Consider the following 27,018-nt stretch of genomic DNA (forward strand, 5'->3'; position numbering starts at 1 on the left):
ATTTGGTTGTCAATATACAGTATAAAATCTTCTTCTTCTTACTTGGGTCGGCCTTTCTTGTCCTTTTCCTCTATAATATACGATTTTTGGCTATGTCAGCGTCTGTATTAACATCTTTCAAGTATTTTTCAACTGTCGTCAGCCAAGTGGCGGTGGTCTTCCACTTCCTCGCTTTTGTATCGGCATATTAAAGGCTAACTTGACCGTATGATCTTCTGGGCGACGAATATGCCCGTACCACCGGAGACGATTTTCTTTAAGTTTCTCCGATATACACGGTATAAAATGTCCAATTTAAAGTAAAACCTAAATGGGTCATCAATTAAAGTCAGTAACTGTACCAAAAACTAGGTATTATTCCAGTTCGTACAATTATCAAAACAATTGCACATGTATATTTAATGGGTCTACATTTCTGTCGGCCATTACTGAGAGATAATTGGAAACCGAATTAGGTGCGGACTAAAGCTGTTTTGATATTGTTTTTAATGGATTTTACCTATGGTGGTATTTAACATGGTTTCGATATCAATGATTCAGTTTAATGGTTTTTGTGTTTTGTACTTGAATGTGTTGTACGTATCGCAATGTAATTATATTACGAGTATGTACTTACGTAGATTTTTTTCTAAAACAGTAACATTTTCTGAACATAATCTAAACTAATTTTCTGTTAATGTTGTTCGATGTTGTTCAAAGTGTAGAAAATTATGATTATGGACAAAAATGTAACTTTCAAGTTCGTCTAATTCTCTAGATCACTTGTTCAAGAACAATCCTTCACCACTTTCACATTAGGGTGTCATGTCTCAGCAGTTCCGGGGCAACCTGCCCAATCTGGCGTGGACGGATCACTACCAGATGAACAGCCAGTCAGTGCCAGCGTTCGTAGAGTTTACCCAAACTACATGCGTTTTCCGTGTTCAATTTATTTACCTAATGGTGTATGTATTTTAACAACTAACAGTCTTATCTTATGATTTTCGGAGGTCCTTGCGGATACACTTAGGCCCACCCACAGGGATCTTTTGTGTTGTTGCCCCCTTAGGGCAAATCCGTCAGCTACTCAAGAGCTTTTTTGACCATCTCCATGTGCCGGATGATGCCTCATGGGTAACCTATTGAAATCTTTAGGTTCCAGATAGTCTGCTCCAAACTCTTTCATCCTTTGTCTGGCGAGGGCGTTACATTCACACATTAGGTGTATTACTGTCTCTTCCTCTTCGCGACACATTCGACAATCGGTGTTGTCGGAGTGTCCCGTCACCTAACAGTACTTACAGAGTCTCTCTGATGGACGAGCTGCGGGTAGTTATTAACCAGCCACTCCACGATGTCCGTGTAGTCATAGAACACAGCTTTGTGAAGCAGCCCAGCACCAGCTTCGTCTAGACAAGTGACAGTTTTCTTGCGGTTGTATTCGCCGTCCAGAAGCTCCTGTGAATAAATAGACAGTATTCGATGTATTGGTAGTGTCCCGAAGATTTGTTACTGCAGTATGTTTATTAACTAAAGCCATTTACTCAAACCCGTTAATATTCAGGTGATACTGAGCAACATTTATTATCGGGGCAACTCCAAAATCACGAAAAAAAAATGAGACTCCCATAAACAATTCAACGCCAGACCAATCTAAATATACGATATAGCCAAATTTTATTTCGTGATTTTGGGGTTGGTACCATATCCCGTAGTAAAAGTTACTCATTGTGATCTAAACATATACGGGTTTGAGTAAATGGTTTTAGTTAATAAACATACTGTATAGGAACTATGACATTTTTAAGTAATATAATAAGTAAGTCCTCAATTTGTAACTCTCGGGTCTTTCGAGCCCGGGCTTTTATAGGGTGTGCATGGGGATATACATTCAACACATAATATACGAGTAGGTCGCTTGGAAAACTTTGATCCCATTAAGAACGCTTGCTGGAACCCATTCACAGGTACATCAATCCTCAGCTAGTGATGGAGGCTAATTGTAGATAAATGAAAGGAGAATCGGTCTATGGTTTAAATTAGATTGGACATTGTGAAGTTAACATCGCCACACAACTGACCCTCTCCATACTTTATCGAACCTTAGATGGCTTACCGATAATCGACATTATAACCATCCAATAAGGGTACGTAGTTCTACACGCAATTCATAGATGGCACTATAATCAAATATAATTAATTTAAGCTAACTGATGTACTCATTTAACTTTCCCAATATATTTCATAAGAAGCACACGCAGTTTGTCTCCAACTCCCTCAAAATCCTCCGACATCCGCCCATGTGCCAACAACATCAATGAGACTGTCATACGTAACATTGCGATGCGATACAGTATTATCGAGGCAGGCATTAGTCTTAGCCTCAATATGCATTTTTGCACTGCAACCATCTATTGTGGTTTCAGCCATTATAACACCTCAAATTTTATATACCTATGAGATTATCTTCTCAGGTTTGTTGAACGAACAGTATCCTAGAAGTAGTTCGTCTATTGATATTGTAGACTCATTGTTCCTGCAGTTCCAGCAGCGAGCCCTTCTCCACAGCTTCATGCAGCGCCTCACACTTGTTGACCGAGGCCTCAATGTGCGCCGGCAGCGGCAGCGGCTCGGCCTCCAGCATCCACCGGCCCTGTCCTACGAGCACGGCGCGCTCCAGCCCAAAATGAAGACCTTACACTTACCCTACTACAGTGCCACACCTCTCCTACTTAATACACTAATACACAGCATATACCAACTACTTAGAGTGTTTAACGTCAATTTACCAGTTGTACCTGCAGTTCCAGCAGCGAGCCCTTCTCCACAGCCTCATGCAGCGCCTCACACTTGTTGACTAAGGCCTCAATGTGCGCCGGCAGGTGCAGCGGCTCGGCCTCCAGCAGCAGCCGCCGGCCCTGCCCCGCGAGCACGGCGCGCTCCAGCCCTCCGTCGGCCCCGCCGCGGGCCAGCTGACGAAGTTGGGCTGCAGACACCGCGCCTAACACTGAAGAGACAATGATTATATTTAATATTTAAATAATTGATTAACACCCTTTTTGAGAACAATACTTACCATGAGAAAAGGAATTATGAGAACGGAATCTATAGTGAAATGAGCGAGTGATTTGTGATTTAACGTGAAAATGTGCTGCAAGAGGTTTTCACATACTATGACAAATACATTGCTTGAACTGCGATTACTCAATATGTTTTTTTTTTAATACCACACAAGCATACGGCCCGCCTGATGGTAAGCAGTCACCGCAGCCTATGGACGCCTGCAACTCCAGGCGTCCATAGGCTGTGTTTACAATCAATTCAATTAATTTTATTATGCTCAGTGACTTTTAAATATTGATGTCACTTTAACTGGATAGCATACTAATTGCTAACATACCTGCTATTACTTCATGGATGTTTTTTTTATTAATTTATATTTATTGAAACTGAAATGGAAGTGGGCGGGACACGTCGCGCGCCTTCAAGACCAAAGATGGACAAAAATTGTCACCGCGTGGAGGGGACCACCAGGCAAAAGAAAGCAAGGAAGACCCCGAAATCAGTGGGAGGACGAAATCAAACGTCCAGCGGGTCCAAACTGGATGCAAACTGCAAAATCCAGAGACGATTGGTTCACCTTGGAGGAGAGCTTTACCTGCAGAGGGGTTCTTGCAGAATAACTCACAGGAAAACGAAACAAATAATAATAACGCTATCATAATATTTTTTTATAATAAATTTTTACTTGCCTTAAAAATTCTAACAAACTTTTTTCACGATTCTTACCTACTAACAACAACTACTTTTTGTAATTAAATATAATATTAGTGTAAATTTAACTCTGTAAGAAATAAAGGCTTTTTTATTTTTATTTTATTTATAAAGACGAAGAAAAATTAACTCTGTTACTCACGTCTATTCACATTTAAAGATTGAACCTGACAAAGTCAGAGATTATACAAAACGGTTTTCGCCAGCAAACTGGCGAACTGGCAAACAATAATTATTGGCAATAAAAAATTATCAGGGTTACACAAAGGCATAATTAGATGATTGTTAAGCACTGATATGAGCAGACTAAGAAGTGTTTGTGGCAAAATAAAGTGATTGACAAAATAAAATATCGACATGTCTGTTATCGATGTTACCTTGACGTTTTAGATATTTTTCTTAACATTGTTTTTTTTTTTTATACTACTCCTTGGCAAACAAGCATACGGCCCGCCTGATGGTAAGCAGCCTCCGCAGCCTATGTACGCCTGCAACTCCAGAGGAGCCACATGCGCGTTGCCGACCCTAAATCCGCCCCCCCTCATTGACCTCTGGCAACCTTACTCACCGGTAGGAACACAACACTATGAGTAGGGTATAGTGTTATTTGGCTGCTGTTTTCTGTAAGGTGGAGGTACTTCTCCAGTTGGGCTCTGCTCTAGATCTGGAATGACATCCACTGGCTGTGCCCTACCACACAAAGCGAGATTACATTCACAATGCCCATACCTCTCTTTTGGACGTAGTTTAAGGACGTACCCGGGTCCAAAGGACGTACCCGGGTCCATTGTATAAGAAGATAGAATGTTTGAAGATGATTGATTGTTTGATGTTTTGAAGTCCCTGTATGCGTGACAGACAAGAAGATGCCTAACACCTTCCATGTTTCGATCTGTAAGTTACTATGTATTCTTTTTCAATGGAACTAAAGTTCTGTTTGTTATCACTTAAGCTTATATATATATATTAATATGTGACTGTTTGTTTCCTAAATAAAAAAAAAAAAAAAGATAGCTACCGCGGAATACAAAACACGTTAGATATCTCCTTTGATATATTGGTAGTTTTTTATTATTTTTGGCACTCTATACTATAGTTTCCGTTAATTATTAAGTAAGTACTAACTATATGCCATAGAAAAAGTATGTACTGATTTGTAAATGATTTGCAGTCTTGATATTTCTCGGTATAAGTAATATAATAATATTATAGGACATTATTACACAAAGTCCCACAGTAAGCTCAATAAGGCTTGTGTTGAGGGTACTTAGACAACGATATATATAATATATAAATATTTATAAATACTTAAATACATAGAAAACACCCATGACTCAGGAACAAAATATCCATGCTCATCACACGAATACATGCCCTTACCAGGATTTGAGCCCGGGACCATCAGCTTCCTAGGCAGGGTCACTACCCACGAGGCAAAACCGGTCGTCATCAGTAAGATCTTTTAATTATTAATCTATGACTGACTTATCGGTAACAGATTTATTTAGTAGGTTGTCCTCTAGCTGTATTTTTTATTTTTATATTCTTAATTATTTTGACAAATATTTCTATTTATAGAAAGTGTTTTTATATATATATTTTTTATTTGTTTACTGTTTTATTTTATTCCGATTCGTAGTTATTATTATTATTGTTGTTATTGTGTTGTAACGATCTTTTTGTGATTGCATTTTATTTTGACATATAAAATATTTTTTTTTTATACCACGACGGTGGCAAACAAGCATACGGCCCGCCTGATGGTAAGCAGTCACCGTAGCTTATGGACGCCTGCAACACCAGAGGCATCACATGCGCGTTGCCGACCCTTTAAAAACCTGTACACTCCTTTTTTGAAGAACCCCATACTGTAGCCCCATAATATAATGTACATTTCCAATAAGAAATAAATGAATCTAATCTAATCTATGAAAAATATGCCAAGTTATGCAATGCGGAAACTAGGCAATATATTTAACCTTCAACATCATAAAAATAAGATGCTTTAAGTACTTCAATGAGTGCCGCTGTGTATGCAATATTCCAACTTAATTTTATGCTTTCAACAAATACATGTACTTAATTCTATGCTTTCTACAAATACAGGTACTTAATTTTATGCTTTCAACAAATACATGTACTTAATTTTAGTAATGCTTAAATTCTACAACATATAGATAGTTATGCTGGGCATTTTCCGCAAATCGACAACCATTGTGCCTACTTTGCGTGAAACGAGGTAGCACTACTCTAGCCACCTCAGCTCCTCCACGAAACCTAGCAGTCTTCAGGTTGCTAACTTTCTCCTTCAGTGCCCTAGGATTCCCAAGCCAAGGTATTTGCTCAAAAGCCTGCTAGGCTTATAAATAAATAAATATTATACGACATTATTACACAAATTGACTAAGTCCCACAGTAAGCTCAATAAGGCGTGTGTTGAGGGTACTTAGAAAACGACATATATAATATATAAATATTTATAAATACTTAAATACATAGAAAACACCCATGACTCAGGAACAAATATCCATGATCATCACACAAATACATGCCCTTACCAGGATTTAAACCCGGGACCATCAGCTTTGTAGGCAGGGTCACTACCCACTAGGCTAAACCGGTCATCAAAATATTTACATATACTACATGTAATTATAATTATAATTTATTTATATGACATATGCGAGTGAATATAAACTTCAAGTTATTTAATATAGTTACCAGTATCAAAACGACGTTATTTTAAATCTAGTTGGTCGCGTCAATTGGCTCAATATATTGTGGTTAATCGTGAAAGTATTGTTTTAGAATAAAAGTGATTATTGTGTTTTTATTTCATTAGAGCTGCTGTACTGGATTACTTATTAAGATGCCTTTAATTAAAATCGCTAGTGAGTAATTTTAGAATTCCATAAACACGTACAGAAATCTACTTCAAAAAACCATAATTCTTGAATAGTAGAGGCCGATAGATCGTGTCATTCACGAAGACGTGTGCCTTGACTTGTAAATAATGTCATGTTATTAAAGGTTACATTTGACAAATTTGCGTGTCATCGCGGATGATACGAACTATATCTAGTCACTGCTTCCACCTGTGGAAGTCGAAGATGATTTGCTGAAAGCCTACCTACCGCGAAAACCGAAATTTGCAAATTGCCTTTTTCAGTCCCAGTCTTTTTCTGTCACTCTTATTTCGCCTTAATTGGAATAAAAGAGAGAAAAATGCCGCTGATTTATATTTCGTAAATACGCTTTTCTCGGTAGCAAACTACTACATATAATTAGGTAATCGTTTCATACCATTTACTAGAACTTATTAACGCAAAATACTTTATAAATGCTGTTGCATTCCATTATTTCTACGAACCTCATACCATCGTCCAAACAAATAACAATATGTAGGTAAACCTTATTACAAAGACATAAGGTCTGGATGGTTAGGTTTAGGTTATAATTTCCTGACTTCACTCCTCATAAAAGTGTAGGGAGATTCCAAAAAAAACCGGCCAAGAGCATGTCGGGCCATGCTCAGAGTAGGGTTCCGTAGTTACTCTTCCGTCACAATAAGCTAAACTGGAGCTTAAAGTATGGTAGATTGTTAACCAAGGGATGAACTGTGGGTGTACGTCTTTTTACTATGAAGGGGAAACTTTTTGCGATAACTCAAAAACAGCTAAACTGATCATATCCGCTATAGTTTTCATTTAATGTCTGTCTTAAGCTCTACTTCCAAGATTTTTTCCTATTTTTTGGACCTATGGTTCAAAAGTTAGAAGGGGGGGACACATATTTTTATTTATTTATTTTTTATTTTTTTCTTCTTTCGGAGCAATTCTCTCCTAATATAATAACTTTATCAAGAAATGTTTGTTGAAGACCCCTATTAGTTTTGAAAGACCTTTCCAACGATATCCCACACTGTAGAGTTGAAGCAAAAAAAAATTCACCCCCACTTTACGTGTAGGGGAGGTACCCTAAAAAAAATTAAATTTTTATATTTTATTGTACGACTTTGTCGGCTTTATTGATTTATATATCCATGCCAAATTTCAGCTTTCTAGCACTAACGACCACGGAGCAAAGCTTCGGACAGACAGACAGACAGACAGACGGACATGGCGAAACTATAAGGGTTCCTAGTTGAATACGGAATCTAAAAAAGTAGATTTTCATAGCACAGACTGTAAAAGTGTTAAGTAAACGGCATAATCTCATAGACGTTTGACGTTTAAAATAACACTGGCACAATCTGTGCTATCAAAATCGCTGCCAACTTAGCTTGGTCTGACTTTACTTTGTCGGGCAATAAGTACTTACGCCGTTGAATTTGAAGCTAAGTTATAATTTACCTATTTATCGTATGGCAAATTTACACTGTGTTTAAAGTATTTATTTACATGCAAATCATATTAAATTTAGTATTCCGTAAGTATTCGAAGTTATCAAACGTTATCATGGTTTGTAAATGTCCGCAAGAGTTTTTAACTAATAAAACAAATATCGGCTTCTATTAAACTTTATTAGAAGTGTCACAAATAGAAATGACATTTTTACGGCGTAGGCGTACTTGGAATCCTGAACGAAGCGAAGGATTCATTAATTTAATATGAGGAAGTGATTATGATTCAAAATATTATTAAAGGTAAGAAAATAGCAAACAATTTCTTTTAAAAATCACGCTATTTTTAACAGAACAGAAAAGTGTCACTTTGTTTCCTCCTAGCAGGGAAGAAAAGTGCCATTTTGATCCCTTCTAGCAGGAAAATGACCTTTTCCGAAGGTGATGTGAAAAAGAAATTGCGCCACGTACCCGACACATTCTGGAATGCGCTGAAGCTGGTAACATGAGTGTACTTGTTTTTAAAATATGCCCTTGGCATGTAATATGCAAATGGAGTCTGTTGTTCGCATGTTTATGACCAGCTGAGATTACTGGATTTATGCCCTAACAGCCGGTGGTCGTGGCCTGACATTGTACTTACTACTTGCTTCTATATTGTGTTCCCAGGACAGCATTATATTCGAACCATTGTTTCGTTATGTGCATGAAACTTTTTAACAAATTACCAAAATCTATAAGAGAACTGCCTGTACATAGATTTAGAAACAAATTAATGAAGCTATTATCTGATAAAAGCTATTATACTATAAATGATTTCCTCTCTGAAGATATACGGCCAGATTTGTAGTAGTTTTAAGATTTTTGCATGCTAGTACAATCTGTTTAGTACAAATAGCAGAATAAGCAACCAACTGTTACTTACCACCTAAGACACTTTTGTAGCTACTTATTCTTTGCAAATAAATAAATACAATACAATACAATACAATACAATACAATATACAATACTAGCTGTTGCCCGCGACTTTGTACGCGTGGATTTGAATGTATATTGGTGGTTATATAGTATAGAACATTATGCAGCGGTAGGGACGGTTAATCACTTGTTAATAATTATACAACGCATGAGATTTGTCTGACACATGCTACGAAGTTTCAAGCCCCTAAGTAAAAAAAAAATCTCGATATAATCCCTATTAATCCCTTAAGAAGATTTTCAAGTCCACTATTCCAATCGAATGCAAACTTTAAACCCGTTTTTCACCAATTTAGGGGATTAATACAAACTTGAACGCCATTTTAACTCCCTTGGGGAATTAATTTCTAAAAACGCTGAAATCACTTTTCTTGTTTCCTATTATTGTGTCTTTTTACAATATTTCAAGATCACTATTTACAAAAAAATTCGTTCCCGATGCAAACTTACAACCGTTGGTCGTTGGTTGGTGGTTCACTAACTTAGAGAATCAATTTAAAAAAAGTCGTCTATTTGAATATAGAAGTAATGCCCGTTTACCAAGTTTCAAGTTCCTAGCTTAAAAGAAAACTCGTACCACATATAAACTTCTATCCCCTTTTTAGAAATGTCCACAGCGGAATCGAAATAAACGTCAATTTTGACATGTCGTTTAGTTGTCGATCTTTCCAAGATCTTAAACGTATCTTAATCATTCTTCGAATCGGGCCGATAAGCGGAAATGCATTGGCCGTCTCAACCGCTTTTGACACAGCTCTTGCAACAATCATCCGTCAGGGATGCAGTGGCCACTGATGATGCACGCAAAGGGACGTCAAGTTGTGCCAACCCTAATAGGTTTCGATTTAATGAAAAAAAATTTTTTTTAAGGAAAACCTATAAGTAAACCTAGTTTTTCATTGCGTCAATAACATACTTAAATCATGGAGAATGGAAAATATTTAGAAGTGGAAAAACTTTTTCTCTTTTTGTATGGACGGTCAGGTGGTGTACTTCCATCTTAACACAAAAAGTAGAACTCCAATTTTATAACCGAAATTCGAAAGAAATTAGAGGCGAAGTTTTCTATGTAAAACTTCTATTCGCTTTACTTCTTTGTGTTACAATTTCTGGCAACGAAAACTAACGTATCTCACAGATTGTATGGGAGCGGCTTTATGACGCCGTATACAATGTGTTTATTTAGTCACATGCAATAATTTACGGGGTGAATATATAAGTCATTCTGAGCAACTTTTACTATGGGACTAACCCCTAAATCGTGAAAAAAAAATGGCTGTTTCATACATTTTGGCTGTCTGACCTTGAAATTCTCTAAGGGAGGGGGAGTAAATTTTTTTTCGCGTTTTCGGGGTTGGTCTCATAGTAAAAGTTGCTCAGTATGACCTATACAGGGTGTCCCAAGACTATGGGACATCAAGGGAAAGTACCTTAAATATAAGACATAGGATATTTTGCTAAAAGGAGACTTTATTTTATTTTCAAAACGGAGTAATACTGCATTCAAAGATAAAAAAAATTCAAGATTCGGTTTAATTCCCAAAGCAATTTTCAAAAATATTTCAGAAATTCTTTGAATGCAATATTACTTACTTTTAAAAATAAAATAAAGTCTTCTTTCAGCAAAATATCCTATCTACGATATTTAAGGTACTTTCCCTTGATGTCCCATAGTCTTGGGACGCCCTGTATATTCTGCCCGTAAATTATTGAAGGTGACTAAATAAACATCCTGTGTGATAAATTAATTATTATTTGAAAACTACATCTTCCTGTATATAACAAATTAATTATTGTTGCTTTAAAATAATATTAAGTATAGCGGCAAACTACAATAATGACCATCGACTTTTACAGTAATTTACTTAAGTGAATCGTTTAATTATATCTACACGGAAGGAGGCGTGTATTTATTATGCTAATTTAATTCATTACACTTCACCATAATTATAGGGTATTTCATGTAGGCGTATAGAGTATTCGTACAGTCAGTGGCGGCGTTAGGCGTTCCGAGGGGCCTCGCTCCTCAAATAAATATATCTCGGACAAAACGTAAAAATGTTCGTTATTTTTTTCGCCACCAGAGGGGCTAAATAGACCTTGGTTACATAAAATTTTGGTCTTAACCCGCCACTGCGTACAGTAATAGGTAAATCACAAATAATGGCAGTAATTCATTAAACTAGTAATTCGCTCTGAACTGAGAACTCGCGGTTTGCCAAAAACTATGTAGACCGATTGAAACTAAATAAAAGTTAAATGTAAAAACTTTATAAATGTGTAAACCGAGCACTTTCATTTGGTACCAAACTCGACCATACTTTCTTGCAAGACATATGACCAGTAAAACAAGACTTTCCTACACTACTTTAGGTACAGTCAGCGTCAAATAATTCGTAGCAGTCAAAGTAGCCAAATAGTTCGGTACACCATATATTTAGTATAGTGTACCGAACTATTTGGCCACTTTGACTGCTACGAAGTATTTGACGCTGACTGTAATACTAGCTTTAAGTCCTAATATCCTATATGCCATGACAGAGACAAAGCTCCACAAACAACAGAATATGCCTACCAGAGATATTTATAGTCAGGACTGTCAATCTCCATGTAGTGTGAAAAGTGAGGTGACAAGGGGGGAGATAACCGAACGAGAATGAAAAGGAATTTTTTGTAGCAAAAAAAGCACTTATAGTGAGCGTACATGAACAACGGGAGCAGCATAGGAGCCCCTGTGGCCCCTGTTAATTAATGCGAAGTATAAAATAAATGTCTACTTTAAGACCCCAATGTCGGTCACAAGATGGCAGAACATGCAATGCACAAGAAACGTAGGTGAGTTGTAGAGGGCAGCCCCTGCTTTCGCGTGAAATATCAATGTAAGGTTTAAGTTTCCGGTTCAGGCCACAAGATGGCAGGCCCTCCAACGCGCACGGCCTCTATTGTTTGGCCCTACTTGTCATTGTCCTACTTTTCATTTCTGCCTACTAGGCTAGAAGGCCGTTATACACACAACAGTCATATAGGTACGTGCAACAGTTAGTGCAGGTAGTCAACATTCAATTTTTTTTTTTTCAAATATACATATTTATAAATTTAATTTCGTATAGCTTCAATAGCCAACTAGTATTTTATATGCAAAGATTTTTTTTTAATTTAAACGAATTATGTTTGTGCCAAAAAGGCAGCGGCCATTATCGTAATGACGTCATAATAACAGTTATAAAGAAACTATGGAAAGAAACGTCAAATGTGCAGTGGTACAAATTTAACGCTTGTTTCTGCTATAGTGAAAAAAATGGTAACTGGCGTTTTCAATCACGTGACATACGAATATTAAAACAACAATTTTAATTTTGACATTAAATATACTTTTATAACAGAATAATTATTAAGGAAAAAACTATATAAATAACATACTATACTGAAACGTATCGGTCTAAACTGCCAGTCTATTATTTATCAGTCTCTGGTCTCCATTATCGTGAATAGATCATACTGCGTCCCCAACACCAATGGAACTAGCACAATTTAACTCCTACACGCCTATCTAACCCTTTTTACTATACAAATAGAGGCTAACTCCCCGTAACATTTGTAAAATGCAATGTGGACACGATTAATATTAATGCCGGTTCGACGACACACAGGCGTATTCTAATTTTAATTATAGGATAGGAATTCGATCTGGATTAAATGTAGATCGGATCTGTCAGTATGAAAAGTAACATATCTTTAACAAAAAACGTAAATTATGACACCACATCCTTCCACAAGTTCTAAATATTGTACTGAACATTCTCATCACGTGTCAAAGACTCAAAGTCAATAGCGACATTGGCGAATTCACCCTGTGCAAATTGGCAGGGAAAGCCAGAAGGAAAAAAAAATTGACACTAACAGATCCGATCGTGCGCCATCTTGATATTCACGCTTCGTGATAAATTCCTTTGTTTTTTGCACATTAATATTGTTTAAAGTGTAATATCGATAGCTTATACCTACAGTAAACTAATGTAGTAGTGTGCAGTAAATTGAGAATTAATATTGAAACGCGTATTACCACCATTTTGGAGTCAACGGCCGGTAGTCCACGTGCTACGTGTAAAGTCCAGCTATCGCTTTACAAGAGCTGATAAAATCACCGTACACTGTCTTGTACTAACCGTACAATTTTAATCGTATTTAAAGCTCCTAATACCTTGATACGGCGAAATAGTCCGACTGGACTGAAGCCGTAATTTTAAAAGAATTAATGAATGAGATCCGATCCAGATTGAATTCATATCCTATGATTAAAATTTGAATATGCCTGACAGTTAATTGAATAATCGTGAATCTTATTGCAACGTGTTAAGGTTTATAATGGGGTGTGTGGGTTCGACGACCAATAGGCTGTTCACCTGAGTGGCCTACAAAACTTCTTAATAGGTGGTGCCCTGTAGGGGTATAATAGATTATATCTAGATCGAAAATGAGAATACTATCATAGGTATATAAAATTAGAACCGACGATTATAATTGATATGAAATATTAAATATTTGACCGAAGCGTTTGCGAAGGGGTCCACTTTAACTGGGGCATTTTGCTTCGTATGTCCAGATGTTCTCCTCTACAATTCTTTAACGATTCTCGTGATTTTTTGTGTTCAGAACCCCTAGTGTCAATTTATTCGATATCGCAACGTGACGTACGTATTCGTTATAATAATAACGTTTATTTATTCAGACAATATTATTAAACTTAAAACCACATACGATTTTCATGTGGACTTTTGTAATAGGTATATACATAAAATATACCGGGGTTTTTCGAAAGTTTTGACCCATTTATATTGATACATCTCTGACCAATTTAGCAGTATAAACCTATGTTACAGTCACAGGCATATTCTGATTTTAATAACAGGATATGAAATAGATCTAGATTAGTAATGGATATTAATAAATAATAAATATTACTTATAGGACATTATTACACAAATTGACTAAGTCCCACAGTAAGCTCAATAAGGCTTGTGTTGTGGGTACTTAGACAACGATATATATAATATATATATTTATAAATACTTAAATACATAGAAAACACGACTCTGGAACAGATATCCGTGATCATCACACGAATAAATGCTCTTACCAGGATTTGAACCCGGGACCATCGGCTTTATAGGCAGGGTCACTATCCACTAGGCCAGACAGGACAAAATCGGAACCTGATCCATCAGTGTCAAAACTGACGTTTTTGATTGAAGAAACGTCCATAACTAATCAGTCAAACCATGTTTACCCTGCACAGACTTTGCAATGGCAAAGTCTGGACGTGTCATAATAACAATCAAATTTTCCATGAAAATATAACTATAAATGGTGGCATTCCCACACTCCGTAACGTCAAAGTAGGTGCAAGGTGCAGACCTAGCTAGCTCAGACGGACTCTTTAAAGTCACATTTTGTCATTATACTTACATCTTATTTTATACCTTTAAACAAGCAATTCTTGTATATATATATATATTTCTGTGATCTCGGAAACGGCTCTAACGATTTCGCTGAAATTTGGTATATGGGGGTTAAGACGCGGACTGCTAAACGAGTGTTACGGGTTCGAATCTCGCCCGATGACTAACTTTTTTTTTTTTTTATATGTTCAAGATTATCACCCATACACCACCATATTACAATAAATAGTTATAACCGAGCAAAGCTCGGTCGCCCAGGTACTTTACTTTAAACACCCCAGACATTACTAGGGTGTGCTTCGTAATAAGGTCAGTCGACCCGCCTACAAAAACTCATAAGTGTCAACAATTTTCCACTTAAAAACTTCATTTTGTAAATAAAAATGTTAAAGTATTGCAAAATGCCGCGCATATTTCGTATAATTCACCCCTGAGACAGGGCGCACGCCAAGAATAATATACTCTATATCACTTAACTGATTACTCGCCTCAAACTAAACCATTGTAAGTATGATCCCCGAATAATAATATTTTCATCAGGTCGTAAAGGCTCTTTTTATTCTTCGAAAACTGTTGAGAAAAAGAATCATTTTATCCACAAGAGTAGGTAAGTAAATTGATGTAAATTTTGAGTTTACCTAGCTGGTGGAATTTACTTTTTTAACCACAAACATCACCCAAACGCCGAGCTCCCGGGCGCAAAGAAGCTAATATAAACCTTACTCGAAAGTGTGAAGGTTACTATAACAGCGTCCGCCATAACACCTGTAGGTGTAGATGTAGCTGTAGGCGCGACTAGTAACGACGCCTTTAGGTGTTTTTTCTCTTTATTACGGCACAAACTTCCATTTGAAAATATTACATCTAATATTGACAATACAGTGCCGAAAACGTTATACATTATAATTATTAATTTTGTTGCAATGGACCTGAATTAACTTAACTATAAGAAGATAAAATTGAAAGAAGGAAAACGTCCAAAAAAAACGTGTTCTTGGCGGTCAAAAGGTTAAGTGACGATTTTAAAAGATCATAATCATAAATCATTCATTTCGTGGTAAAACTTAAATTACATACCGTTAACCCGTTAACCCAGTGTCAAATTGTACTGGTAACCAAGGTAACTCCAGGTTTAACCGGTTAACCCCGGGTTAGGCAGTGTCTTACCTGAGCGAATAACTCGCGAACGCGAACGCGAAGCGGCGCGGCGCGGCGCGGGTGAATTCAATCCTTTGATACCTATGGAAGTGTCCTAGGTGGGCGATCTCCGAATGCCGTCGGGCCGCCGCGCCGCACCTCGTCGCGTCGCATTCACGAGTCATCGCCCACGTAAGTCGCGCTGTTAGTGGAATGGTGCAAATGGCACTTAGTCGATTGTACTGTAGCCGGCCAGTGGTGGGAATAGCAAGTCAAAGCGTGCGAAATGTTTACTTCGTTCACGCCATCACGCTAAGGTCGAGTTGTTGATGTGTTGTAGACTTGTAGACTAGCCAGTCACGGCACGGGCGCGGTGTCAGACTTTTCAAATAGTGTCTAGAAATTAGACGCTAAAATCCTGTTAATTTAAGTGAAATTTCTGTAATTTCTTAGACAGCAATAAAGATTCTTTAAACCGAATTACGTAATTTTCGAGGCCTATCAGTAAGATCCGTTGCACACAAACAAACAAACAAACATTTATTGAGCAAATAGGCCGCAGGGGCACTTTTACATGTAACATTTTTACAATCAATAAAAATAACAAATATGGAATCAATGAAATACTAGATACTTTATTAGAGATGTATACAGTCTCTTAATGCCGAATTACACAAAAAAAACTATGATAAAAAAATACAAATAACAAATACTAACATTCTTTAGAGATGGAAAAGTCTCTAAGTGACAGAGATAAAATATAAGTAATTAAAAAAAGATTAATAAAATATCCTTAGGTATGTAAAGGGTCTCCAAGACTTGAATTCTTATATAAATAAGTAAAAGACATGAAATTAAATCAGACAGACAAGAACTGAATGAAGTTTCTCACGTTAATGCCACTCAAAAGTAAAGTTACATACTTATAACATAACATATCATAGTAAAATCAAATATTATTAATAAATGCACCTATAAAAAGCCGTTGTCTATTTTATGACAACAGCATTTCTTGTTCTACAAAAAGATCGTGTCATTCACGAAGACGCGCGCCTTGACTTGTATTGTCGCCACTTATCCCGGTCCTGGGCTAGTCGCATCCAGAAGTGTCCCGCGATTTTTCGGATGACGTCCACCCAACGAGCCAACGGACGCCAGGCGCTTTTCTTCCGAAAGCGGCCACCAATCTGTCAACATTTTGGTCCACCTGCCATCACTCTGCCTAGCAACATGTCCCGCCCAATTCCATTTCAGCTTGGTAATGACCTCACCCACGTCTCGCACCTTGGTGCGGCGTCGGATCTCGACATTCCTCACTCGGTCTTGAAGTCTAATGCCGAGCATATGTATATACACCGTGGGCTAATTAAACCCGACAGATTTCAAAGGTGTATTCTTGGCCGCATTTAGAGACTAAAATGTCATACAATGTTTTCTGAAATCGGTCTTGTTTTAGAGATAATGACAATTTCTGTGAAAATTTGTTTCTTTTATAACTTAGTCAAAAACGCCTTTTTAGCTGTGACGCTGCCACTATGTGACTTGGTTTAGACATACCTACTGACAGATATTAAAGTTTTAAAGTAAACTCGCAATTTTAGTCTGTAAATAAAAAAAAAACTTTACTTATTCGTTGTAATGATTTTTTTTCACCCAAGTGTAAAAATAAATAACGTGTCGTGTACAGAAAACGCAAAAGGAATTTTTTTTTTTCGGCAAAAATTCGGCCAAAACTCATATAACATTTTTTGCTCCTTATGACCTCAGGAATGCGTGATTAAATCTGTCGGGTTTAATTGGCCCACGGTGTATATATGTATGTACTTTATGTTGTCAATATGTATACTAAACAGCCTTAAGAGCCTCAACCGCCGTGAGGTTTCCTTGGATTAATCAATTATCCATATTATAGCAGAAGCCTTGTTGAGAAACCTCCGGTACATCTGCTTGTATTCTCAAGTAAACGAGGACATAGAACACGTTTATAAAATTTATAATAGTTGGCGTTATATTATTTATATTTACTAAATTTAACCGGGTCATAAACGTTCGATGAAACTTAATACCATTTCTGCTACTTATTTTGTCAAACCTCTGTATGTATACACGGTGTAACATGAGGAAACCGAAAGATTTTGACAGTGTATTCCTGATCACATTTAGAGACAAAAATGACATATTTTCTTATAAATAAATTGCCTTTTCTGGATTTCGCCGCAGTTTGAGAGTTAATACGAATAAAAAAAAAACACCTTCTTATTGTAACTTATGATGATGCCATTATGGGGCGTAGTATGGAAGGTGGAGGTAAGGAATTAAATCTCCATGTACCAAAAAGTGTCATCAAAAAACCTTAAATAGGTGGCGCTACAATACCTAGAATACTTGACAAAAAAATCAAATCATAGACAGCGCACAACACTCCGTCAATAACGCCTATTAGGTTCTTAGCTACTCTAGCGCTACTCTAGAGAGATTTGGAACTATTATTTATAGCTGACCGCTGGACACTTTTACAACAATTCTGCCTAAGGAGTTTCTGTTCCTGGCCTGTACCTTCCATAGGGCGTAGTCTAAATATCCTTATTGATAGATTTCAAAAGTGACAAGTCGAAGTAACCTTTGCAAAAACTAGGTTTTACAAAAAAAAATCGTAAAAAAACATTTTCAGTGCCATTTTTACCATAAATGTAACTTAACAAATACATTGAAAAAAAAAAAACATTTTATAAATATACGTATTCATTTATCATATAACATTTTTTCCTCCATTTGGCCTGAGAAGTGCGTGGTTAAATTCTTTCGCGATCCTCGTGTTAAACCGTGTATACTTTGTATTTCCTAATTTTATTTGCAAGGAGTTAATTGTAGTTGTCAAATTACCCGCTAGATGTCACTGTATCGTGCGCGAAAAATCCTAGCTCGCGGTATCAAGATTTTCCCGGGAAACGCGACCTCTGGCCGGTACTTAGTCATGTCAGGGTTTTATAACAGTTGTACCCTATTTATTATTACAGTATTAGATCAATAAGAAAATCCACAATATTGCTAATTCATTTATGGCAGCCATATTGTCATTTAAAAAATTCGCCAAGAGCATGTCGGGCCATGCTCATTGTAGGGTTTCGTAGTTATCATGCTGTCAGAACAGGTCCGTATGGCCTATTAATTAGTAAGAATCATGTATATTACAAGCATAAGGGAGTAGTACAGTCAGCCAAGAAAGTGGTTTAACACATTTCGACTCTATTTGCCAAGTAATAGGGTCGAAAAGTGGTAAACCACTTTCTTGGCTGGCCAAGGTACAGACCTTCGCACTCACAGCGCTTTGTATGCATTTTTACTAAGAGAAGATTTTTTACAATAACTAAAAATGGGCTGGACCCATCATGTTCGCTGTAGTTCTAATTGAAAGTATTTACTAAGCTTTTGTTTCATGATATATTTCATATTTTTTGGACCCATGGTACAAAAGTTAGAGAGGGGACACATTTTTTCTCTTTCGGAGCGATTATTTCCGAAAACATTAATTTTATCAAAAATAGCCCACACTATTGCGTCAAAGCAAAAAAAAAAAATCCAAAAAATATTATTTTGTATGGGAAGTATCCAAAATTTTTGTTGTTTTTATTTTACCGGTCTGCTGCCATTGATGAGCACTAACGATCTGGGAGCAAAGCCGCGGACGGACGGACAGACGGACATGGCGAAACTATAAGGGTTTCTTAATTACTATGAAACTCTAAAAAGCGGTACGTTACAAAAATTTCCCTTTCTGAACCTAAGGCACCTAGCTTAATCTGATTTATTTTCTGCCTAGGTTCCATAAATGCCTGTTACATGCGGAAGAGATCCCTGAAAGGGATAAGTTCGCCTTTGTACAAATGATGTGTGTTCTTTCCTGTTTTATGTTTCTTTTTGTACAATAAAGTGTTTTACTACTACTACATGTAGCTGCATAATCAGTGGTCGTCTAAGCTTTAAAAATTATGCAATCGTTTAAGATAAGAACTGACCTTCGCTTATTAAAATATACAAGTTACATTAAAACAATGTCTACTGCACGAGTGACCTAAAACTGTTTTTTCGTTGAACTTTGTGGCACGAAAATAGCAGTTTATGGCATAATATCGTAGCAACAAATCGATAAAGTGGCATTTTAACTTTTTGGCATGTAGTATAAAATAATAATTGGCATTATATTTCAGAAAATGTTATAAGTTATATTAAATAATACACGCTCTTTTCAAACTTGTGAACATATACACCGTGTTTTTATTGAATTTCGTTAACTTCGGGGTATCGGTAAGTACGTTTAAGGAAACTAAATGGCATAGTTAATTTTCAAAAAAAACTTTTTTTGTTTTTTTTTTACTATTTTTATTTTTATAAAAACTAATAAATGTTGCATATAGCGTTGTTGTAACACGGGCATTACATTTAACTCAACCAAACAATTGAAAACTGTGACATATTAATGTCATTTCGAACGTCGATCGTCCGAGATAGTACTTACGTTTAGTAGCAAATGTATGAACTCGCACTAAACACTAATCAATAAGTAAACAGGCCCTAAGGCACACGCTGTGTACACGCTCGTAAGAGCGTTAATAAGATAAACATTAATGATTGATTATCTCCAAAATCGAGTTAATTAGAATATCGGTGTCTTTGAGAAAGTTACTTAATTTAAGCTCAGGAATGCACCCTCGAAATTAACGCAAATAAAAAAAAAAACACGGCGTATAAAAACATTTTCCGTGCTCAAGTGAAACTATCAACTATTCTCGATAACTATTAATTAATGTTTTGAGCCTTTTACAAATTTAATATCCTGTTCAAGCCTTGGGGCTCCAAGATACATGGTAATTGCATGGATCAATCATGAATGAATTCATTGATAATGTCGCCATGCACTTTTACGGCTGGTGGTACATTTAGATTCGCAGACACCAGTGCACGATGAATAATTTCGTTAATGCTCTGGTGTCTGGAGAACCTACCGGCGCAACGTACGCAGCCCAGTCCGTGGTGACCATTTATTTGGACTACAGCCCCGAACACAGACTGTTGGGGTTCACACACAGCAATACCTAGTCTTAGTGCCACACCCATACGAAGGCGATAACTCCCTTTTTTTTCACAATCCCTAAGAACCAAAGGGAAACGCTACAGAACCGCGATCCGTCCCGCTAATTTGTATGGAACAGAGTGCTGGGCTTCTACAAAGAAACATCTCACTAAGCTGCACACCACTGAGATGCGCATGTTACGCTGGTCAGCGGGCGTCACCAGGCTGGACAAAATCAGAAACGAATATATCAGAGGTAGCTTCAAAATCGCCCCCATTGTTGAATAAGTCCTAGATTTTTTTTTGCGCTGGTATGGACACATCCTCAGGCGTTCTGATGACCACATGGCGCGAGTAGCCCTAGACATACCATCGACGAAGCATGGGCGCGGAAAGACCTCCGCCACTGGCTAAAGACGGTTCAAAACGACCTGAAACAAGCAAATATGAACCCAGATATCGCCTAATATCTCCCAGAATGGAGAAAACGGACAAGGAGACCCCAGATGATGGGAAATGGCGCAGGCAGATGATGATAATGATGATTTCACAATCTGTAACTCCCGTGGGAACAATATAGGCCTTTGTCCTTCAGTATACCTGCATGAATAAGATCTTTTTCGAGCAAATGTGATGAAAAATATATATACAGATATTTAGTCACCTGCCATAAGTAAACATCGTGTATATAAATGACAAAGGGAGCCTAACAACAAGGAATTCACACAATACTTCTTTAATCAATTCTTAGTAAATTCACTGACTCGTATGTACGGCTAAATTTCTTTAAAGATTTATGCATGAAATAGCGATTTCAACCTAATTTCTAAATTATTATCGCATTATAATTATGGATCGCATGTATCTGAAATAAAAGAATTTATTATTATTTATTATTATTATTCAAGTTGTGTTTGCTTTAACTTGACCATTTTAAATAGAGTACTGATCATTGTTAGATCTTATGTCTTAGCAATAAGGCGTAAAATAGAGTTTTTAGGGTTTCGTCTATCATTTCTTAGTACCACATGAAACGTCATTTTATTCCGTAGACTAAAATGACATTTCATGTGGCACTAAGAAATGTCATGTCTTACATATGAAGATTTGTTAGACCTGTACCCCAAAAGCATACAATTGTTGTAGTAATTCACCGAATCGCATTTCACCTCGATCTCATATTTAATTTTCGCATTGTGTCTCAATAGTTTTTTTTTTCTAGTGGCTATAAGTTTTAGTCGCATTTCACCTCGACCGTGCATTTAAACATCACGTTGTGACTCAATCGTTTATTACTTTAGTCGCATTTCACCTCGATCATGTATTGTATTGGCGACGTGATTCAACGCAACGTCAACGTCACATAGATAAAATTTTAATGAGTTTGATAGCACTTGAGGCTTAATCCTACAAGTACAAAACGTGCTTAAAAAAAAACACTTAATTTTAGTGCAAGCATCAAATTAACGTATCAAGTTAAATAGAGTCCCAAACAAACGTCGATCGCGGCGAAATGCCTCTTCGGTAACATACTACACGAAAAATTAAATACTACAAATTAATTAAACTAATGTCAAAGGCTACGGGAAAAAGTGCGTCAAGTAAAAAAATCCAGTGATATCTTTTTCATTCAAGGTGAAATGCGATTCGGTGAATTACTACAACAATTTCATGCTTTTGGGGTACAGGTCTAACAAATCCATATGAAACGTCATTTTAGTCTACGGAATAAAAAAACAGACCTTAGTTTCGCCATGTCCGTCTATCTGTCTGTCCGAGACTTTGCTCCGTGATCTCTAATGCTATAAAGCTGAAATTTGGCGTGGATATATATGTAGACCAACCATGGGTCTACAAATATGAAAAAAAATTGTCAAGTAGGTAAATCTTAATAAAGATTATCAAGGAAAACTATAGCGCACATGATCGGTTGCGCCGTTTTTGAGTATTTGCAAAAGTGCCTACATTGTCATAGTACCTTGTTGGCGTCAAAATGTAATATGGGCCTTTACAGATGTTTGTTCGTAAACGGAACGGGCTAAACATCCACGCTTTACGTCATATATAAATACATTGGGTTATTGCAAAATCAAATTTGATACCTACAAGGTAAGGTTTAAATTTCGAATCAATGTCGAAGGAGTATATGGCGTTAATCGTGGGTATATGTTGCAACACGCGATAGGCTTTTCGGCTGACATAGTGTTTGCACGACACTTTCATACTGGCAGTTCGCGCTGCACACGATCGTCTTTCATTTTAGTTTCTTTTTGGGAATTTTTGCCCTTATCAGTGGGGCGACACTCCTCCTTTCGGCTTTTCCCGCCTCCAGTCGGCTCAGCATTGCTCCGATCAATTATTAAGAGGCTGTCAATGTCAATACCTAAAGTGCGCACACTGTCTATTTGTATCGGAGTAAATGAGATAGCACTGTCGCATGTTACTGGGCCTGGGCAAGGGAATAATAAGAAAAATATTTAAATAAAAAAAGTGGATTATTAGTGTAATATTTTACTCAACAGCGGTTTAGATATAAATGTTTTGAAATTGTGATTTTAATTGCAGACCCATAAGTCAAAACAATAAAGACATAAAACCGTTTAATTGTGATTTTAAGACCAATCTTTGCAATTATTTTCTATCGGGCCGATTTCGTTCAATCATATATCGAGTACAACCACGGTCTTTGAAATATAATTAATATGAACATATATTTTTCTTACTTGACTAAACCAAATAGTCTTTCTTAAAAAACTGTTTAGGTAACATCAATTTCAAGGACATTGGGTGTTGACAGCCTCTTAAGGTTGACACAACTTGACGTCCTTATACGTGCACGACCACAGATAAGATAATGACTTGAATTTTGACAACCCGAAATGCTTAACGGGATAGTGCCATACATTAGAAAGGGACAACACTATTCGTCCCTGAATCGCTGTCAAACTTCGGTTATGTAGGAAATGTCATTTCTGTACCTAAGGTAGTACTAAGACTACTAAGTATTATTTATTCTGTGCCCTTATAACGCCTGCCTTAACAGTGTCAAACTGGCCTATGTCCCTATACCTATATGTAGATATATATAAATAAATAATAATAAATATATAAATATTATAGGACATTATTACACAAATTGACTTAGCCCACAGTAAGCTCAATAAGGCTTGTGTTGAGGGTACTTAGACAACGATATATATAATATATAAATATTTATAAATAAATAAAATAAATAAATAAATATTATAGGACATTATTACACAAATTGACTAAGTCCCACAGTAAGCTCAATAAGGCTTGTGTTGAGGGTACTTAGACAACGATATATATATAATATATAAATATTTATAAATACTTAAATACAAAGAAAACACCCATGACTCAGGAACAAATATCCATGCTCATCACACGAATAAATGCCCTTACCAGGATTTGAACCCGGGACCATCGGCTTCATAGGCAGGGTCACTACCCACTAGGCCAGACCGGTCGCCAAGTGCCTACTTATACCTATGTATGTAGTGCCTATGTACTCGCTAACGTCTGCAGAAGTTCCACTAATATGCGAGTACGAGCAAGATGCACAGAAAGTAAGTTACGCACAAGCTAACGAAAATGTCAGTATGGTACTGGTGGTAGCCATACTGCTCCTGTTTTAAGTTGAACTATTTACCATGCCCTTAAGGTCCCAAGGGGAGGGCAAATGTAGACACGAGGGTATACGTAGTTGGAATTTGAAATTATTATATTTTGACGACCGGTCTGGCCTAGTGGGTAGTGACCCTGCCTATGAAGCTGATGGTCCCGGGTTCAAATCCTGGTAAGAGCATATATTTGTGTGATGAACACGGATATTTGTTTCTGAGTCATGACTCTATGTATTTAAGTATTTATAATTATAATATATTATATATATCGTTGTCTAGGTACATACAACACAAGCCTTATTGAGCTTACTGTGGGACTTAGTCAATTTGTGTAATAATGTCCTATAATATTTATTTATTTATTATATTCCAAATGATATTGAGAGTTCACCAGTAACAGCTAAGATAAATACTTAACTTACGCTTCGGCGGGCTGTGGTGCACGTAGATCCCGTCTTTCCTGGTGCCTCGATCCTGCAGCCACTTCTTGATGCTCTCCATCACCCCCAGCTCTACGATGCTGGTTGATTCTTCACTGAAACATCTGCCGTTTTCATTACAATGTTGTTTAAAATAAACACATGATTTTACTTTAAACTTTTGAACGTCTAGAACCTTCAAAGCGTTGTGAATTGTTATGTCCATAGCATCAAATGCTTAACCCTATTCCAGACCGCATCTATCTATAGTAAACACTCCTATAATGGAACAGGCACCAGTAATGGGATGGTATAGACAAATCCTGTAAAACAAGTATTTACCATCAGTCTTTAATCGCTGGCAATATTTTGCCATAAACAAGAGCCAAGGAGCTGCTTAAGTTTAATCTTTCATTGATATTTGTTAGTCTGAAAATGAATGGCACCATATATCCCATGACTGGAGCAAAAAAACAGTTTTAATTGGTTAATAATATTGAAACCAATTGCAGTAGTTTTCATTCAATATATAGAAAACACAAAAGTTGAATGTCTAATTCGGAGACATTCAACTTTTTAACGTAAGGCACGTAAAAGCGTAAAGCGGTAGAAATTTGTAATGTGTCAGTAAAATATCAAAAATTCTCCAAATTTTCTCTTAAATGTCCCATGATTGGTGCCGTTAACATACAAGGTTTTCCCAAAAATCCAAATATATATTTCAATTTATCCACCTTTAATGATTCATTTGAAGACAAGTCACATTTCCCAACAGTGCAATCTAATTTGAACCTTAAGTCCTAATACTAAAGTTGAAATACTATTGGAGCGTATGTGGTCGATAAATCGTACTATGCCTGGAAAAAAATTAAGCCATTAGCCATCACGTATTCACTATAATAGTTATTTGTGCAACAAGAGAGGAAAGTTGTTTTTTCTTGCGAGTGTTGATTTGCTACGCTCAAGATTCTAACTTAGAATCTTTCGCGTACTCAGGACTCAAAAACACGAGATGTAAAATTACTTTGCTCTCGTGTGACACATACAACTTTTCACCTCAGTAGTGAGAACATATTAAAGGTTACAAAAATTCGATATCAAGTAAACTTAACCACATTTATTTACGTTCATGAATGAAAAGCATCATCATTATGACGAAAGCTTGTCTCACTCCCTGGAGTGAGGAAAGTCGAAATTCTTATATAAGTAATTTTATATTTATATATTTCGGGGAACACGGAAACGTCATCTCTAAAGATTTAGACGAAATTTGCTATATGGGGGTTTTCGGGGGCGAAATCGATCTACCTAGGTCTTATCTCTGGGAAAACGTGCATTTTTGAGTTTTTATGTTTTCCGAGCAAAACATGCTCTCCCAGATATTTACGCTTTAAGGAAGTATAGTAAGAGTACTACATTTTCATCGCTCGAATTTCGTCGATGGGTCAAATTTTTGCTTTAATTTAAAAGTTGCAGTAGTGTTAATTTAACTTGAACTTATTATGTATTTATTCTACATGGTCGCTCTTCCTGCTTAATTCTAAATCGCTACTGAAAAGAAGAATGATAATACCGTTTGCATGACATCTTTATACCTCTTTAGTCCCCGGCAAGTTCGGCAAAATTTTACATTCCCTTACAAACGGAGTTTCGTTATAATTTTAAAACAACGTGTTGGATTATAATGAAACTTTACTTATAAAATGACATGAATCTATGCCTGTAATTAGTTTATTTAGCTCCTGTTTAGAAAACAAACAAAATAGAGCAAAAACAAGTTTTGTATAAAAAACTTAAATTCGCTATGATATCTGAAGCTACATAAACTAATTAGAGGATTAGATATACCTTATACTCTTGTAAGTACAAAGTTTCAGAGCAATCTAGCTTGTTTTAAAATGAGAGCGTACGATTGTATGGAGAACCGACCGGACTGGACGCAAGCGGCGTGCAGCGCGGCGAGCGGCAAACAAGGCCTATTCCTCTTTATTCATTTAAAATCTTAGGTTAGGCTATTTATAATATATATATAAAAGTAAAATATAAAAACACATACAAAACAATACAAAATACATATAAACACATTATAAAAAACCTAACCTAGGGTGCCGCCAGCAGCGGGGCAGGGCCCATGCTGCCGGTGGTCAGGGCCGCAGAGAGAGGAACCGCCGGACTATCCGCGCCGTGTCCAAGATCACCTAGCGAGAGTCT

At 36.7% G+C, this 27,018-nt stretch overlaps 2 protein-coding genes across 7 annotated transcripts in view; one reads left to right on the forward strand and one right to left on the reverse strand.

Moving 5' to 3' along the window:
- Positions 1-27,018, reverse strand: part of LOC133523975 (uncharacterized) — a 68,895-nt gene that overhangs the window by 39,611 nt on the left and 2,266 nt on the right. For 3 of the 6 annotated variants that reach the window (XM_061859719.1, XM_061859718.1, XM_061859714.1), the window contains exons 2-4: positions 24,811-24,918; positions 2,769-2,986; positions 1,282-1,437 (exon numbers count right to left, since the gene is read on the reverse strand). In XM_061859719.1, the coding sequence (XP_061715703.1) occupies positions 1,282-1,437; positions 2,769-2,986; positions 24,811-24,918 (482 nt within the window). Of the gene's footprint in view, positions 1-1,281; positions 1,438-2,768; positions 2,987-24,810; positions 24,933-27,018 lie in introns of all 6 variants that reach the window. The other 3 variants (XM_061859717.1, XM_061859716.1, XM_061859715.1) reach the window with 3 other exon arrangements.
- The window catches only part of LOC133523979 (uncharacterized), a 44,660-nt gene continuing 24,085 nt past the window's right edge, over positions 6,444-27,018 (forward strand). Inside the window, exon 1 of the mRNA XM_061859729.1 lies at positions 6,444-6,644. Coding sequence (XP_061715713.1) covers positions 6,623-6,644 — 22 coding nt within the window. The 5' untranslated portion in view covers positions 6,444-6,622. The remainder of the gene's footprint in view (positions 6,645-27,018) is intronic.

This window comes from Cydia pomonella, chromosome 13, assembly GCF_033807575.1.
Source record: "Cydia pomonella isolate Wapato2018A chromosome 13, ilCydPomo1, whole genome shotgun sequence".
Taxonomy (NCBI): domain Eukaryota; kingdom Metazoa; phylum Arthropoda; class Insecta; order Lepidoptera; family Tortricidae; genus Cydia; species Cydia pomonella.